Below are 17,299 nucleotides of genomic sequence, written 5' to 3' on the forward strand. Positions count from 1 at the left end.
CAGCTTTTAAACTTTATATTCTTTCCCCTACTCCAATTTAGGACAGGCAACATAATTGAAGATAAGGGTTAAATGTGGAAATATAGCAGTGAATATGGTTAGGTTTTATACTTCTCAAAGGGCAACAATGATATCTAATCCTTATTTTTCAATAATAGTGATTTATAGCAAAATGTGTAACAGTTGTAGTAAGGTTTGGGTTTTACTAACACCTAATCTTTCTTTTATTTTTTCTAGAGACAAAGAATGTGTGGCTAATCATATGAGAACAGTAGAAAATATGCTTCATAAGGTACTGTAATCTTTCTTTAATATTGTTCAATTTGTACTATGACACTTCTAGTCATTATTTTTATTAACCACAAAGTAAATCATTTTGTTACATTCTTTAAAAATAAATTAACAAAAAGATACTTTCAGATGACTGAAAATTTATATTATATGATGCTATATGGCATACTTTTTTTCAGAATTCACTTTATATACTTGATAAAACTATGCAAATAGTAGTTTCCCCAAACTGGGATAATTGCGCTTGAATTATGTGTGGTCTTTGCTGAATGAACCAGAGGTCATTAAGATTCTCATATGTCTCATAATGATAAAATGTTTGACCACACTGTCTAACCTCTTACCACTCTTAAACCTATGGTCCTATACATGTGTATGTATTGATATATAGAGAGACATAATGTATTTTATTTGATTATACTCATGTACCTTAACTAGACAGTAATGTTATTCAAATTGAAATTTACCTTTTTTACCTATAAGAATGTGTTCTTAAAGTAGTAATTTAAAATATTTACTAATATTCAATTATTTTCAAATTTGATTACTTCTGTATGATAAACTGACTTTTAATTTGGTAGTGATCAGCAGCATAGTAAGGGTATTATGATATTAGTAAAAACCTTAATATATTAACCAACTATATATTTTGTTAGCACTTCACTCCAGATTCAAAGATGCATTTATTATTTCATTATTTAAAAGTAGAGAAATGTTATTTATGTGTTTCTGTTATTGTCTAATAGACAATTTATTGGAAACGCAAACATCTGATACTTTTAAGATATATAGAATTTATGATTAAATCATATTTAGAATAATTTGAGTCAAATTAATTGTATGATATTATTTTATGTTATAAGTTCCTTAAAATACCCTAAAACTAAACCTTTTAAGGAGATATTAAATAAACATTGGCAAACTAATATTTAATGTATTTTATACATTTTTAAAATACTGGGCCTCTGTATTTGACATTTTGAAAGTCACTAGCTTTATTTCATATCAACAAAAGCATTTTGAAAAAAAATATTCTGGGTATTGTTTTCTTTTTAAGTTTCTTTGAAACTATGACTTCTCCCTCTCCCCACTTGAAAAAGTTTAGCCAGTGAGTATAATTTAAATATGGTCACATCAAATCCATATGTGCTGCAAATCTGAAATTTAGGATTTGCAGTAAAAGAGACCTCCTTGGTTAGATTTTTTGGTAATTGATAGGAAAGTCATTTACATCATATCCATGGTATACCCTTTTATACACTTAATGTTGGCTTTAAAATCCAGCTGTTTGTCCATCCCATCTGGAGGAAAAAAAATATGTTACATAGCAGCTGACTTGGGGAATGGACTTTAACGTCAGGGCAAAACCATCATCAATATGAAATATAATTGTACCTTCTTCTCTCCTTGTGGAAATGGAAACATATATAGTTTAAATGTAATAAAGACTGATTGTGACAGGATGATTATAATCATACAGTTTTCAGTTGTTGTTTATCTTTTGATTTTTGTGTCATATGGAAAGAAAGATGTCTGCAAAACTGGCCTGCAGCCACTGTAGATTTACTTTTACTTCATGGCTTTTTCCCCTTTTAGATTTTATAGTTATAATATTTTGATTTATATCTTTAGAAAGTTATATTTATGTAGTGATTTTTAAGTTATAAATTACTTTTCAAGCTTGAAATAAAAATTTAGGAAAGGCAAATTGATAAATGTGACTAATTCTCTTGTCTGTGACGTACGAATGAGAATGAATGGGTGATAAGGAGGTGGCTCAGAGAGTCCCTATGAAGCTCTCAGGGAGGTGCAAGCACACTTCAATGCCAGAGTTCGTAGGTTTATTTTTCTGGTCACTTTAGACTTTCTGTTGGCATTTTCTGTCTTGTACTAACAAAGGAATACAAAAGGAAAGTCCAGTCTTTTTCATGGTATAGATGGTATAGATGCAGTTACATCCAAACTCTTTAGCAAAGTTTACTGTGCATGGTAAAATCATACAGCTATTTATATTTTTTATTTCTTTAACACTTGTCTTTTCAAGGTATATATCAATTATTCTCAAATAAAACTAATTTTTACCTGCAGAATTTTATTTTTTTTATTCAAATAGAAAGAACTTGTTTTCATGTAGACATTATTTCTTTTCTTGCATTTTAAAGAACTTAAACTGAACATGCTTTTACTAAAAAAGCAATGATATTTTATTGATATTAGTTTTTAAACTTGACGCAGTTCATTCAACTTTTCAAATCCTAAAACTGTATTATATAGAACAGTTGATTAGATATTATTTTTTAAATTATATTTGGGACTGACACTAGTATTTAATAGGGAAGGCCAGTTATTTTCGGTTAGAAGAATATACTTTTTTTCAAAGAAGAAGTTTTATTTTACTTGCATTTAAATACATATTTCTATTTATGCCCATTTTTGATGTAGGTTAGAAGTTAATTTTTTATTAAGATACTCTTTATTGGGGGTCAGTTTTGGGTAATCAGAGATAAGAAAACTAAAAATGAGAAAAGAAGATCATCACAGCTTTTCATGAGGTACATTTTTTTATACACACACTTCTCTGTCAAGTTGAATTCTCAGCTGCTTTTCATTTTTTTTGGAAAAATCTATTGAACTTTTTTTGGAAAAAGATTCATCATTTTAAAGTGTGTAATTCAGTGGCTTTCAGTACATTCATAATGTCGTGCAATCATCACAACTATCTAATTCCAGAACATTTCTATCACCTCTGAAGAAACCTATTACCCAAGAAGCAGTTACTCCTTATGTCTGTCCTCTTACCCTACCTCCTAGCAAACATTGATTTGTCTTCTTTGTCTATGTCTATTTTGAGATTCTGTTTGCATATGTATGTGTAAATTATTATATCTTTTTGATAGATTGACATTTTTATCATTATATAATGTCATTCTTTGTCTCTTGTAACAATTTTTGTCCTAAAGTCTATTTTGTCTGACATTAGTATAGCCACTCCAACTCTCTTTTGGTTACTTTTGCATGAAATATCTTTTTCTGTCTTTTCACTTTTAATCTATTTGTGTCTTTGTATCCAAGATGAGATGAGTTTATTGTAGACAGCATGTAATGAATCATTTTTTAAATCCATTCTGCCAATCTGTGACTGTTAATTGAAGAGTTAAATCAATTTACATTTAACGTAATTAGTGACAAGGAAGGACGTATGTCATTTCCTTTATTTCTCTATGTGTAATATCTATTTTGTTCCTCAATTCCCCTATTAGCCCCTCTTTACATTGCATAGTTTTTTTTTGTAGTATACCATTTTGATTCCCTTTTCCTTTGTTTCGTCACATATTTTTAGTTATTTTCTTAGTATTTTCCTTGGGGATTATATTAATAATTAACATCTTAATTTATAACAATCTTATTTGAATTAATATCAATTTAGTGTCAATAGTATTAAAAAAAACTTTGCCCTAATGTAGCTCCATCCCTCCCCTTCATATTATTGTCATAAATTATACCTTTATACATTGTGTGCCCATCAACATAGTTTATAAATGATTGTTTTATGTTGTCTTTTATTTTTTTCTACTCTCTTTTTTTTAAATTTCAAAATATTATGGTGGTACAAATGTTGTTTGTTACATGGATCACTTTTGTAATGCTTGAATCAGGGCTATAAGTGTGTCCATCACCCAGAGAGTGTTCATTGTAACCTGTCAGTTAGATTTTTGGCCATCCCCTGCTTCCCTCTTTCCCCTTCCCTCTGCTTGGTTTCCACTGAGTTTTACATCCCTCTGTGCACAGGTGTGCCCATCGGTTAGTTCCAAATTAGTAGTGAGTACATGTGGTGTTTCTTTTACCATTCTTTAGATACTTCACTTAGGATAATGGTCTTTATTCCATCTAAATTGGTGCAAAAGGCATTAATTTATCTTTTTTTATGGCTGAGTAGTATTTTATGGTATACATATACCACATTTTTTTTAATTCACTCATGAACTGATGGGCACTTGGGTTCATTCCACATCTTTGTAATTGTGAATTGTGCTGCAATAAACATTCGTGTATAGGTGTTTTTTGATAAAATGACTTCTTTTCCTTTGGGTAAATATCCAGTAGTGCAGTTTCTGGATTGAATGGTATGTCTACTTTCAGTTATTTGAGCAATCTCCATACTGTTTTCCATAGAGGTTGTACTGATTTGCAGTCCCACCAACAGCGTATAAGCATTCCTTTCCCTCTACATTCATGCCAGCATCTATTGTTTTTGGACTTTTTAATGAAATCCATTCTAACAGGGGTAAGGTAATATCTCATTGTGGTTTTAATTTGTATTTCCCTGATGATCAGTGACATGAGCATTTTTTAATGTGTTTATTGGACATTTTTCAGTCCTCTTTTGAGAAGCTGCTGTTCATGTCATTTTCCCAATTTTTAATTGGGTTGTTTGTTTTTATGTTGCTGATTTGCTTGAGTTCTTCATAGATTCTGGTTATTAGCCCTTTATTGGATGTATAGTTTGCAAATATATTCTCCCATTCTATAGGATGTCTGTTTGCTCTGTTGATTATTTCCTTAGCTGTACAGAAGCTTTTTATTTTAAATGCCTACATCAAAATGACAGAAATATCACAAATTCACAATCTAATGTCGCATCTCAAGGAACTAGAAAAGGAAGAGCAATCCAAACCCAAAGCCAGCAGAAAAAAAGAAATAACTAAGGTCAGAGCTGAACTAAATGAAATAGAAAACAAAACAAACAAAAATACAAAGGATCACTCAAACAAAAAGTTGGTTCTTTGTAAGATACACAAAATTGATAGACATCTTGCTAGATTAACAAGGAATAAAAGAGAAAGAACCTAAATAAACCCAATCAGAAATGAAAAAGGAGATAGTACAGCTGATGCCACAGAAATACAAAATGTCATTTATGAATACTATAAAAATCTCTATGCACATAACCTCAAAAATGTAGAGGAAATGGAAAAGTTCCTGGAAACAAAAACCTCCCAAGACTCAATCAGGAAGAAATAGAACTCCTGAACAGATCAATAACGAGCAGTGAGATTGAAGCAGTAACAAAAATCTTACAACAAAGAAAAAGCCTCAGAACCGACGGACTCATAGCCAAATTTTACCAGACTTACAAACAAGAGCTGGTACCCATACTGCAGAAATTATTCCATAACATCGAGAAGGAGGGATTCCTCCCCAATTCATTCTGCAAAGCGAGTATCACCTTGATACCAAAGCCAGGAGAGGAAACAACAAAAAAATAAAACTATGGACCAATAACTCTTATGAACATAGATGCAAAAAATCCTCAATAAAATACTAGGAAACCAAATTCAGTAGCACATCAAAAAAATAATCCACCATGACCAGGTGGGCTTCATCCCAAGGATACAGGGATGGTTCAATGCACATAAATCAATAAATGTGATTCACCACATAAACAGAAGCAAAAATAAAGACCACATGATCATTTCAATAGATGCAAAAAAAGCATTTGACAAAATTCAGCACCCTTTCCTGATAAAAACCCTCAACAAACTAGGCATAGAAGGAACATACCTTAAAGTTATAAAAGCCATTTATGACAAACCCACAGCCAATATCATACTGAATGGGGAAAAGTTCATAGCATTCTCTCTAAGAACTGGAACAAGACAGGGGTGCCCACTGTCACCACTTCTATTCAACATAGTACCGGAAGTCCTAGCCAGTGCAGTCAGGCAAGAGACTTGGGAAAGAGAAACTGGGAAAGAGAAAGTCAAACTATCCTTGTTTGCTGACAATATGATCATATATCTAGAAAATCCGAAAGACTCCACCAAGAGACTTCTGAAATTGATAAATAAGTTCAGCAAAGTCTCAGGTTACAAAATCACTGTACATAAATCAGTAGCATCCCTACACATCAATAACAGTGAAACTGAGAGTGATATCAAAACTCAATACCATTCACAATAGCAACAAAGAAAATAAATAGCGATATACTTAGGTCTGTGAAATAAGATGTTGGTATTTTGATGGGAATAGTGTTGAATCTGTAAATCACTTTGGGCAGTATGGATATTTTAACAATATTGATTCTGTCGATCCATGAGCATAATATGTTTTTCCATTTGCATCATGTGTGATTTCTTTCCTCAGTGTTTCATAGTTCTCTTTGTAGAGATCTTTCACATCCTTGGTTAAGTATATCCCTAGGTATTTTTTTCTTTTTATTGTTAACATGAATGGTATTGAGTCCTTTATTTGCCTCTCAGCTTGACTGTTATTAGTATATAGAAATGCCACTGATTTGTGGACATTGATTTTGTAACCTAAGACTTTGCTGCATTTATTTATCAATTCCTGGAGTCTTTTGGTGGAGTCTTTAGGGTTTTCTAGATATAAGATCATCTTGTCAGCAAACAGGGATAGTTTGACCTCCGATTTTCCAATTTGGATACTTTTTATTTCTTTGTCTTGTCTGATTGCTCTGGCTAGAACTTCCAGTACTATGTTGAATAAAAGTGATGACAGTGGGCATCCTTGTTTTGTTCCAGTTTTTAGGGGGAATGCTTTGAACTTTTTCCCATTCAGTATGAGGTTGGCTATGGGTTTGTCATACATGACCCTTATAACCTTTATAATTTTGAGGTATGTTCCTTCTATGCCTAGTTTGTTGAGGGTTTTTATCATGAAAGGGTGCTGAATTTTATCGAATGTTTTTTCTGCATCTTTTGAGATGATTATATGATCTTTGTTTTTGCTTCTGTTTATGTGGTGAATCACGTTTATTGATTTGTGTATGTTGAACCATCCTTGCATCCCTGGGATGACACCCCCTTGATCATGGTAAATTATCCTTTTGATATGTTGTTGTTGAATTTGTTTTGCTAGTATTTTGTTGAGGAGTTTTGCATTTATGTTCATAAGAGATAATAGTCTGTAGGCTTTTTTTGTTATTGTTGTTTCCTTTCCTGGCTTTGGTATCAAGATGATACTGACTTCATAGTATGAGTTAGGGAGGATTCCCTCCTTCTTGATGTTATGGAATAATTTCTGTAGGATAGGTACCAGATTTTCTTTGTAGGTCTGGTATAATTTGGCTATGAATCCTTCTGGTCCTGGGCTTTTTTTTATTGGAAGATTTTTTTGTTACTGCTTCAATATCACTGCTTGTTATTAGTCTGTTCAGGACTTCTGTTTCTTCCTTATTCAGACTTGGGAGGTTGTGTTTTTCTAGGAATTTATCTATTTCCTTTAAGTTTTCTAGTTTGTTTGCATGAGTTTTTTTGTAGTATTCCATGGATGATATTTCGTATTTCTGTGGTATCAGTTGTAATCTCTCCCTTTTCATTTCTGATTCAGCTTATTTGAGTCCTTTCTCTTCTATTTCTGTTGAGTCTGGCTGGTGATCTACCAATTTTGTTTACCTTTTCAAAGAACGAAGTTCTTGTTTCATTGATCCTTTGTATTGTTTTTTGGTTTCCATTTCATTGAGTTCTGCTCTTAGCTTTTTATTTCTTTTCTTCTGCTGCCTTTGGGTATGATTTGTTCTTCTTTTTTAAGTTCCCTGCAGTGTGACATTAGGTTGTTAACTTGTGATCTTTCAGACTTTTTGATGAAGGTATTTAAGGTCACGAATTTTCTCCTTAGGACTGCTTTTGTTGTATCCCATAGATTTTGATAGCTTGTGTCCCCTTTGTCATTCAGTTCAAGGAATTTTTTGATTTCCATCTTAATTTCATCATTGACCCAAGGATCATTCAGCAGCAGATTGTTTAATTTCCCTGACTTTGTGTAGAGTTGAGTGTTTCTCTTGTAATTGATTTCTAGTTTTATTCCACTATGATCTGTGAAGATAAATGGTATGATTTTTATTTTTTTTGCTGAGACTCTTTTTATGGCCTATTATATCAATCTTGAAGAATGCCCCATGTCCTGATGAGAAGAATGTATATTCAGTATTTTTGGGTACAGTGTTCTGTAAATGTCTGTTAGGTTCATTTGTTCTAGAGTTTCATTTAAGTCCAGTGTTTCTTTATTCATTTTATGCTTGATGATCTGTCCAGTTCTGTCAGGGGAGTGTTGATATCCCCAGTTATTAAGATGCTACTGTTTATTTCTTTACTTAGATATTGCAGAATTTGCTTTATAAATTGGGAGCTCCTGTATTAAGCACATATATATTTATGATTATTATGTCTTCTTGTTGACATAACAATCATAAATATACCGTTATGTAATGACGATCTCTGTCTTTTTTCAAACATCATTGTTTGAAAGCATCATTGATGTTGATGTCTATTTCATCTGATATAAGAATAGTTACACCTGCTTGCTTATGGTTTCCATTTCCATGGAATATTTTTTTTCCATTCCTTTACTTTGAGTCTATGTGTGTCCTTTTGGGTTAGATGTGTTTCCTGGAGACAGCAGATAATGGATTGTATTTTTCCATCTGTTCAGCCAGTCTATGTCTTTTAAGTGGAGCATTTAGACCGTTCACATTAAGTGTTAGTATTGATGTGTGGGATGCTATTCTGTTCATCATGTTGGATTATCCCTTATTGTTTTGTTTTCCCTCTTCTGCTATTGTTTTTATAGGAGCTGCAAGCTTTTATACTGGTTGGTATTTATTGTGCTGTTCCATGTATAATAAATTTTTGAGTATTTCCTAAAAGAGAGTCCAGTAGTGACAAATTCCCTTAGTGTTGCTTGTCTGGAAAAGTCTTTATTTCTCCATCATTTATGAAACTTATTTTTGCAGGAAAGAAAATTCTTGGATGGCAGTTGTTCTGTTGGGGAAGACTAAAAATGGGGCCCCATTGCCTTCTGGCTTGTCAGGTCTCCACTGAGAAATATGCTGTTTGCCTGATGGGTTTTCCTTTGTAGGTTAGTTATTGCTTTCAACTTGCAGCTTCATTTTGACTTTGACCAGGTTGTGTCTTAGAGATGTCCTGTTTATTATGAATCTTCTCGATTTTAGATGACCGTCTTGTATCTGGATATGTGAATCTCTGGTGATACCAGGGAAGTTCGCCTTAATAATTCCCTCAAATAGGTTTTCCATGCTTTTTGTTTTGTTTTTTCCCTTTTCCCTCTGGGATACCTATAATTCAGATATTTGCTCATTTCACATAGTCTCATATTTCTCTGAGTGATTGTTCATTCTTCTTTATTCTTTTTCCTGTGTCTTTGACTGTGTTAATTCAAAAGTCTTGTCTTCTTTTTTATTTTTCCTTTTTCTTATTTTTAAAATTTCAAAATATTACAGGGGTACAAACATTTTGGTTACGAGAATTACTTTTGTATAGTTTAAGACAAAGTTATAAGTGTGTCCATCATCCAGATAGTGTGCATTGTACCCCTTATGTGTGAATTTACACTTACTCCCTTCCCCGCCACCTGCTTGATTTCCGTTGAATTTTACCACCATATGTACACATGAGTGTTGATCATTTAGTTTCAGTTTAATAGTGTGTACATGTGGTGTTTGTTGTTTTGGGACTTTTTGATAAAAGCCATTCTCACTGGAGTTAGGTGATAGTTCATTGTGATTTTGATTTGCATTTCCATGATGACTAGAGATGTTGAGCATTTTTTTCACAGTCTATCTTCTTTTGAAAAGCTTCTGTTCGTGTCTTTTGCCCAGTTTTTTATGGGCTGTTTGATTTTTTCTTGCTAATTTGTTTGAGTTCTTTATAGATTCTAGTTATCAACCCTTTATTGCATGTATAGCATGCAAATAATTTCTCCCATTCTGTAGGTTGTCTGTTTACTCTTTTGATTGTTGCCCTGGCTGTACAGAAAGTTTTTAATTTAATAAAGTCCTATTTGTTAATTTTTGTGTTGCTATGATCGCTTTTGGGGTCTTCTTCATAAATTCTTTGGCTAGGCCAATATCTAGAATAATTTTTCCAACATTTTATTCTAGAATGCTTTTTAAAAAAATTATTATTATTTATTTATTTTTTAATTTCAGGATATAGGGGAGTACAAATGCTTTGGTCACATGTATTACCTTTGTGCTGGCTCGATCAAAGCTACAAGTGTGCCCATCTCCCAGTGTGCATCACCTCCATTAGGTGTGAATTTACCCATCCCCCCTCCCACCAGCCCAATCCCTGATGAGTACTTCCATATGTGTACAAAAGTGTTGCTCTATTAGTAGTACCATTAGACTACATGTGGTGTTTGTTTTTCCATTCTTGTGATACTTCACTTAGAAGAATGGGCTCCAGTTCCATCCAGGTTAATACAAGAGGTATTAGTTCACCATTTTTTTTATGTCTGAGTAGTACTCCATGGTGTATATATACCACATTTTATTAATCTATTCATGTATTCATGGGCACTTGGGTTGTTTCCACATCTTTGCAATTGTGAATTGCGCTGCTATAAACATTTGATTGCAGTTATCTTTTTTATGGAATGTCTTTTTTTCCTTTGGGTAAATCCCCAGTAGTAGGATTGCTGTATCAAATGGTAGTTCTACTTGTAACACTTTGAGGTATCTCCGTACTAGTTTCCCTAGAGGTTGTACTAGTTTGCAGTCCTACCAGCAGTTTACGAGTGTTTCTATTTCTCCACATCCACGCCACCATTTGTTTTGGGACTTCTTGATAAAAGCCATTCTCATTGGAGTTAATTAATATCTCATTGTGGCTTTGATTTGCATTTCCATGATGATTAGAGATGTTGAGCATTATTTCATATGGTTTTTGGCCATTAGTCCGTCTTCTTTTGAAAAGCTTCTATTCATGTCCTTTGTCTACTTTTTAATGGGGGGTGGGGCCAGTGGTATGGAGTTCAGGGCCATTTTTCCAAACTGGAAGGGCTGTTTCCCAGGTAGGGGGCCTAATCGCGTGACTCCTAAGGCCCCAGAACAATCTGTTTCTGCCCTTGTCCACTAGCGTGGTTTTTCTGCCAGGTGGCATGAGCACCTTCCCTATTTTTTCCCTGGAACTCCGCAGCACTCTCCCCTTAGATAAGTCTGCGTGAGTTCCCTGGTTGCTTCAGACTGGCTCTCGAACTACCCCTCAACTCCATGTGTCTGACCCACTAGCATGTGTCTCCACAAGATGCTGACGGGTAGGGGGATCTCTGGTTGTGCATCCTTATTTTACTATGGGACTCCAAGGAGAGGATGGTAAGCTTCTCTATCTTTAGGGGACTCAGCCAGGGCTACGCTCTGGCCAGGGGAGAAGCAGCAGCTTATGAGTTTCTTGGTTTAAGCTGCACTCCCTATTGTATTGGGTGTGGGGAGCAGCTGCTGCACCCATTCAGCCGGCTCGGGGACCAAGGCCTAGGCTAAATTTAGTCCTAGTGCTGCACCCCTATCCAGTATGGCGGTTGTCTAATGTGGGGTAATGGGGTGCACTCACTGATCCCTGCTCCTCAGCACCCCTCTACACCCTCCCATTGGATATGTCCATGAGGGCTTCCTTACCACTGGAGTCCAGGACCGAGACCTCTCCCCTGTGTTTCCCAGCACTGTTTTTGTGTTTGGGGGCATCAGGTCTGGCCTGTCTGTCTAAGTCACCAGTGTGTGATCCCATGAGATGTCAGTGGGCAGGAAGCTTGCAGACTGTGGCGGTTCAGCTCTCAGTGGCAGGCTGGGCTGGGAATGCATCCCCACTACAGAAAAGCCAGCTTCTTGGCACAGAGCACTCTTGCAATTGTCAAGGAGGGGCCATGGCTACAAGCTGGCTTGAGCCCAAATTACTTTCTGTGATGCCATGAATGGAGGAGGTGCAGAGGAGGAAGCATCTAGGTGAAATAAAGCTGGCTCTCTGGTCTCTCAAGGTACTCTCCTACAGGGGTATGAGTTTTGCATCCTGTTGCTTGCTGAGGGCACCCAAGTGGGAGAGGGGAACCCCTCCCCCTCACCCTTTCAGTGGGCTTGGAGCCTCTCTGGTATTGGTTGGCGCTGCTGTCCTTTCCTCTCTGTCTTCTTCTTTCTCAGCTTTGCAGTTTTTCTCGGTGGGGTCCCCAGACATCTCTGTTGTCTCTCCCTGTGATCCACACCTGAGCTGCAATTCATAAGTCTTGACTTCAAGCTCTGAGATTCTTTCTTCTGCTTGGTCTAGTCTGTTTTTGAAGCTTTCTGCTGTTTGGTTTAATTTCCTAAATGACTCTTTCATTTAAGTTCTGTTATATTCTTTCTTATGTTGTCTATCTCTTTAGCAAATTTTTTATATTTTTCATTTATGTCCTGAAATATTTTTTTGGTTTCTTTGTTTTGGTTTTTAACTTTCTCTTCAATTCCATCCATCTTGTTTGCCATCCATATCTGAATTCCATTTGACATTTTGACAACTTCCTTTTGGTTGGGGTTCATCGCTATGGATCTATTATGATCCTTTGGCCGTATCAAACTAGCTTGTTTTTTTCATGTTGCCAAATTCTTTTGCTAGTTTCTTCTTATCTGAAACTTCTTCTCTCAGCTCAGGGATGATAGGTTTGCAGTACACCAGTTCTCCTTTGCTGGGAACTCTTCCACTTAGTGAGAAGGAGGAGAAATCCCTGGATATTTCTTTTGTGTCCTACTGTGTAGGACTGACCTGGTAGAAGTGGGGCAGATGCACTGAAAGCCTGTAACACAGCTTCTCAGTGTTGTCTTGTTCCCCTGTGGTTGTCACAGTCCAAGCCAGTGCTGGGGGATATTCATTTAGATTTGTAGGCTGGTCCCTAGGCCACTGTTGAAAGCTTGGCAAGGTGCTGGGGATGTCCGCCTCCATGGAGGCAGGTAGTGTGACTGTGGGCAGTCTCTGGGTCGGTCACAGGCTCTGGGGGGATTCCTGGATGTGTCATGGGACTGCAGCTGCTGGTGGGGCATATCACAGGACTTTGGCAGGTGCCTGGGCATGTCATAGGACTGCAGCCAGTAGTGAGGCAGCCTGTGGGACGTTGCAGGGTGCCTGGTGCATCATGGGATTTTGGCCAGTGCCTGGGTAGGTTGCAGGACCTTGGCTGGCACCTGCACATGTTACAGGACCATGGCAGGTGCCTGGGTGCGTCACAGGACCACAGCCAGTGGCAGGGCAGGTAGTGGGAACTTGGCAGGTGCCTAAGCAGCTTGAGGCACCTTTGCAAGTGCCTGTGCGGGTTGCTGGACCATAGAGGGTGCCTAGACAGGTCTTGGCTGGTGCTTGGGTGGATTGCGTGGCTGCAGCTGGTGCTGGGTTGGATCTTTGGGCAGCAGCAGCTGGGCTACCTGTTCTGATGAAGCTGGGGTGATACCTGGTGCCCTGCCAGGGAGTCCCAGTGTTTGGAGCCCTCCTGCCCAAGTCCAACTGTGGCAGTTGCTGTGGTGCTATCAAGGTAGCAAGGTTGCAGCGGCAGATCCTGAGTGCCAGTGACCATCTGCTCTGCTCAGATCCCCCGGGAGGCAGGAGTTGGGGGTGTGCACAGCACCCTGTCAAGAGAGCATCCACCCTCCCCGCTCCCTCTCTGACTTGGCAGGGGTACTGGGGAGACAGCTGCAGTGGAGCCGACCCCTTTGTAGACTTGGTGCTCTGGGGCTTGGAGCACAGATTGGCATCTGTTGCTGTGACCTGGGACAAGAAGTTGGTGGGACCCCACTGTGCCTGCTCTCCGGTATATTACTGCTGCAGTCTTCCGGTAGCTGCCTGATCAGTTCAGAGGACTGCTGTGGTGGTGGTGGAGCCCTCAAAACTTATATTTCAGGGTCTGTTGGAGGAATGTGGCGCCCTAGTAATTTCTCCACTAACCCTTCCTCACATATGGACACTTCCACCAGGTACCTTCTGATCTTGCTGAGCGGATCACCCAGCCTGTCTCTCCCTGGCTTTGGGTGTCTCCCTTTGCTTTTTTGATGATTCTCAGTACTCTCTCCAAGACAATCCATCCATGGGTGAACCTCTCCCTGCAACCTTTGATCTTCTCCTTGAGAGCAGAGAGTGCAGGCTGCCATCTTGGCTCTCCCTACTTTCAGATTATCACTGTTTCTCTCTTTTGTTTATTTCTATTCTAATCTTTATTATTTCCTTCCTTCTTATAACTTTTGGCTTAGTTGGTTCTTCTTTTTCTAGTTTCTTGAGGTATGAAGTTGTTTATTTGAGATCTTTCTTTCTTTTTTTATGTAGTTGTTTATTGATATAAGTTTTCCCTTTAACATTGCTTTCACTGAGTCCCATAAATTTTGGTATGCTGTATTTCATTTTCATATGTCAAGATGTTTTTTAACTTTCATTTTGATTTATTTTTTATCCTATTAATTGTTCAAAAATTGGTTGTTTAATTTCTACATATTTGTGAATTTTCCAGTTTTTCTTCTGGTCGTTATTTATGGCTTTATTCCATTGTAGTTGGAAAAGATACTTAGTATGACTTTAGTGTTCTTAAATTTGTTAAGACTTATTTTGTGGCCTAACTTGTGATATCCTAGAAAATGATCTTATGAACTTGAGAAGAATGAATATTCCTTTGCCGTTCAAAGGAATGTTCTGCATATGTCCATTAGGTCTATAGTATTGTTCATGTTTGCTGATTTTCTTTCTGGTTGTTCTGTCCATTACTGAAAGTGAGATATTGAAGTCTCCTACTATTATTATATTGCTGTCTATTTCTCCCTTCTGTTCTGTCAATGTTTGTTTTATGTATTTAGGTGCTTCGATGTTCTGTGCATATGTATTTGTAATTGTATCTGTTCCTAGTGACTGGACCCTTATATCATATAATGTTCTTTGTCTCTTCTGAGAATTTTCGACTTAAGATTTACTTTGTATGATATAAATATATCCACTCCTGCTCTCTTTTGATTATTATTTACATGAATTATCTTTTTCTATGCTTTCACTTTCAGCCTGTATGTGTCCTTAAATATAAAATGAATCTCTTTGTAGACAGTGTATAGTTGGGTCATGTTTTTTAATCCATTCAGCCACTGTATATCTTTTGATTGGAAAGTTTAATTGATTTATATTTGAAGTAATTATTCATAGAGAAGGTTTATTATTGCCATTTTGTTAATTGTTTTCTGTCTTATAATTCATTTCTCTTTTTCTCTCTTGCTATGTTCCTTTTTGTTTTGTTGGTTTTTTGTATTGACATGCTTTGATTCCTTTTTCTTTTACTTTTGTGTAACTTAAATAGGTATTTTTTTTTTTTGCAGTTACCATGGGGCTTATATAAAATATAATAGTTTGTTTTAAGCTGATAGTAACTTTAATTTCATACAATAACTCTATAATTTTACTCCTCCTCTCCTGACACTTTATGTTATTGATGTCACAATTTACTATATGGCATATCCATTAACATATTTTTTGGTTACAGTTATTTTTAAGACTGTATCTTCTAACTTTTATATTAGAATTAAAGTAATTTACCCATCACCATTAGAGTAATACACTGTTCTGTATTTGTCTATATATTTACTTTTACCAGTGAGTTTTATACTTTCTTATGCTGTCGTGGTGTTGTTTAGCATCCTTTTGTTTCTACTTGCAGAACTTGCTTAGAACTCTTTGTAAGGCAAGTGTAGTCATGATAAATTCCCTCAGCTTTTATCAGGGAAGTCTTTGTCTCTTTTGTTTTTGAAGATCCATTTTGCCAGGTATAATTTTCTTGGTTGGCATTTTTTTTAAATCCTTTGAATAGATCATCCTATTCCCCTCTGGTTTGCCGGGTTTTAGCTGTAAATCTGTTGATGGTCTCGTTGGGGTTCCTTCCCTTGTTCGTAATAAGTCATTTTTCTCTTGCTGCTTTCAGAATTCTCCATTTGTCTTTGACTTTTGACAATTTGATTATAATGTGTTTCAGGGTCAATTTCTTTAGTTTCATCTTCTTTGTTGTTCTTTGGGATTCCTGGATCTGATGTCCATTTCCTTCTCCAGATTTGGGAAGTGTTCAGTTATTATTTCTTTTAATAAACTTTTTGGTCCTTTTTTTCTCTCTCTCCTCTTTTTCTAACTCCCATTATGCATAGATTGGTCTGCTTGATGATGCCTCTTAAGTCCCTGAAGTTGTCTTCATTTGTTTTCTTTTTTTTTTTCTTTATCTGACTAGATAATTTCAAATGACCTATATTCAAGTTCACTGATTTTTTTTTCTTCTGCTTATTCTAGTCTGCTGTTGAACCCCTCTATTGAATTTTTAGGTCAGTTATTATATTCCTCTGCTTCAAGATTTTCATTTGATTTTCTTTTAAATTTCCTGTCTCACTTTGTACATTGTTTTTCTGAACTCATTGATCATTTTAATGACAGTATTTTGAATTCTCTCTCAGGTAATTAATATACCTCCATTTCACTGGGGTTGATTTCTGAAGTTTTATCTTATTCCTTTTTTGGATTATGTTTCACTGCTTGTAAATTTTCCTTGACTCTTTCTGTCAGTATCTATGCATTAGAAAACAACTGCCATCTGTCCCAGTCTTCAAGGAATGGCTTCATACAGGAAAAGACTGTTACCAATCACCTTGGGCAGAACTTCTGTAAGCCTCTCAAACTTTAATGCTAGTCCAAAATATCATCTTTGTTCTTAAAGACTCCAGGGTTCTAGAATACCTTGGGCCTAATCAGTGCTTCAAGATAGGCAAGAAAAAAGACAGTCCCTCCAGTAGTACCTAGAAAAGTTGGAATGTTGAATTTATGGTCCAATTCATTTTCTCCTAAGGGAGAATCTGGGATCTGGGGATTTTTTTTTCACCTGTTCTCTTTGTGCTGAGCCGGATGAGAGCTGTTGTGACTATCTGTGCTCTAGTTCAAACCACTGCCTTTGTTTTCTGTAACGCCTAGGAGTCTAGCATGTTTTGGGTTTGGTTTGTGTCAGTACTCAAACACAAGTGAGACACAAAGCAGTCCCTTGTGTAGCACTCAGAAAAATTGGGATATTGGATGTGCGATGTAACTCTTTCCCTCCTCATGGACAGTCTGGGAGCAGGGAATTTCCTCCTGATCATATAGTGCTGTGCTAGGGATAGAGATCATGGTGAGAGAATGTCTTCAGTTTTCCTACTGGCTTTAATGTGGCTGGTTTCATGTTGCTCAGGGTGCGG

The 17,299-nt window shown here is 36.4% G+C and overlaps 1 protein-coding gene across 1 annotated transcript in view; it reads left to right on the forward strand.

Annotated features, from left to right (window-relative positions):
* Window positions 1-17,299, forward strand: part of CCDC171 (coiled-coil domain containing 171) — a 382,203-nt gene that overhangs the window by 249,618 nt on the left and 115,286 nt on the right. The window contains exon 23 of the mRNA XM_012665015.1: window positions 238-292. Within this exon, the coding sequence (XP_012520469.1) occupies window positions 238-292 (55 nt within the window). The remainder of the gene's footprint in view (window positions 1-237; window positions 293-17,299) is intronic.

The sequence above is a fragment of the Propithecus coquereli genome, unplaced genomic scaffold (genome assembly GCF_000956105.1).
Source record: "Propithecus coquereli isolate 6110/MARCELLA unplaced genomic scaffold, Pcoq_1.0 Scaffold95, whole genome shotgun sequence".
NCBI classification, from domain to species: Eukaryota; Metazoa; Chordata; class Mammalia; order Primates; family Indriidae; genus Propithecus; species Propithecus coquereli.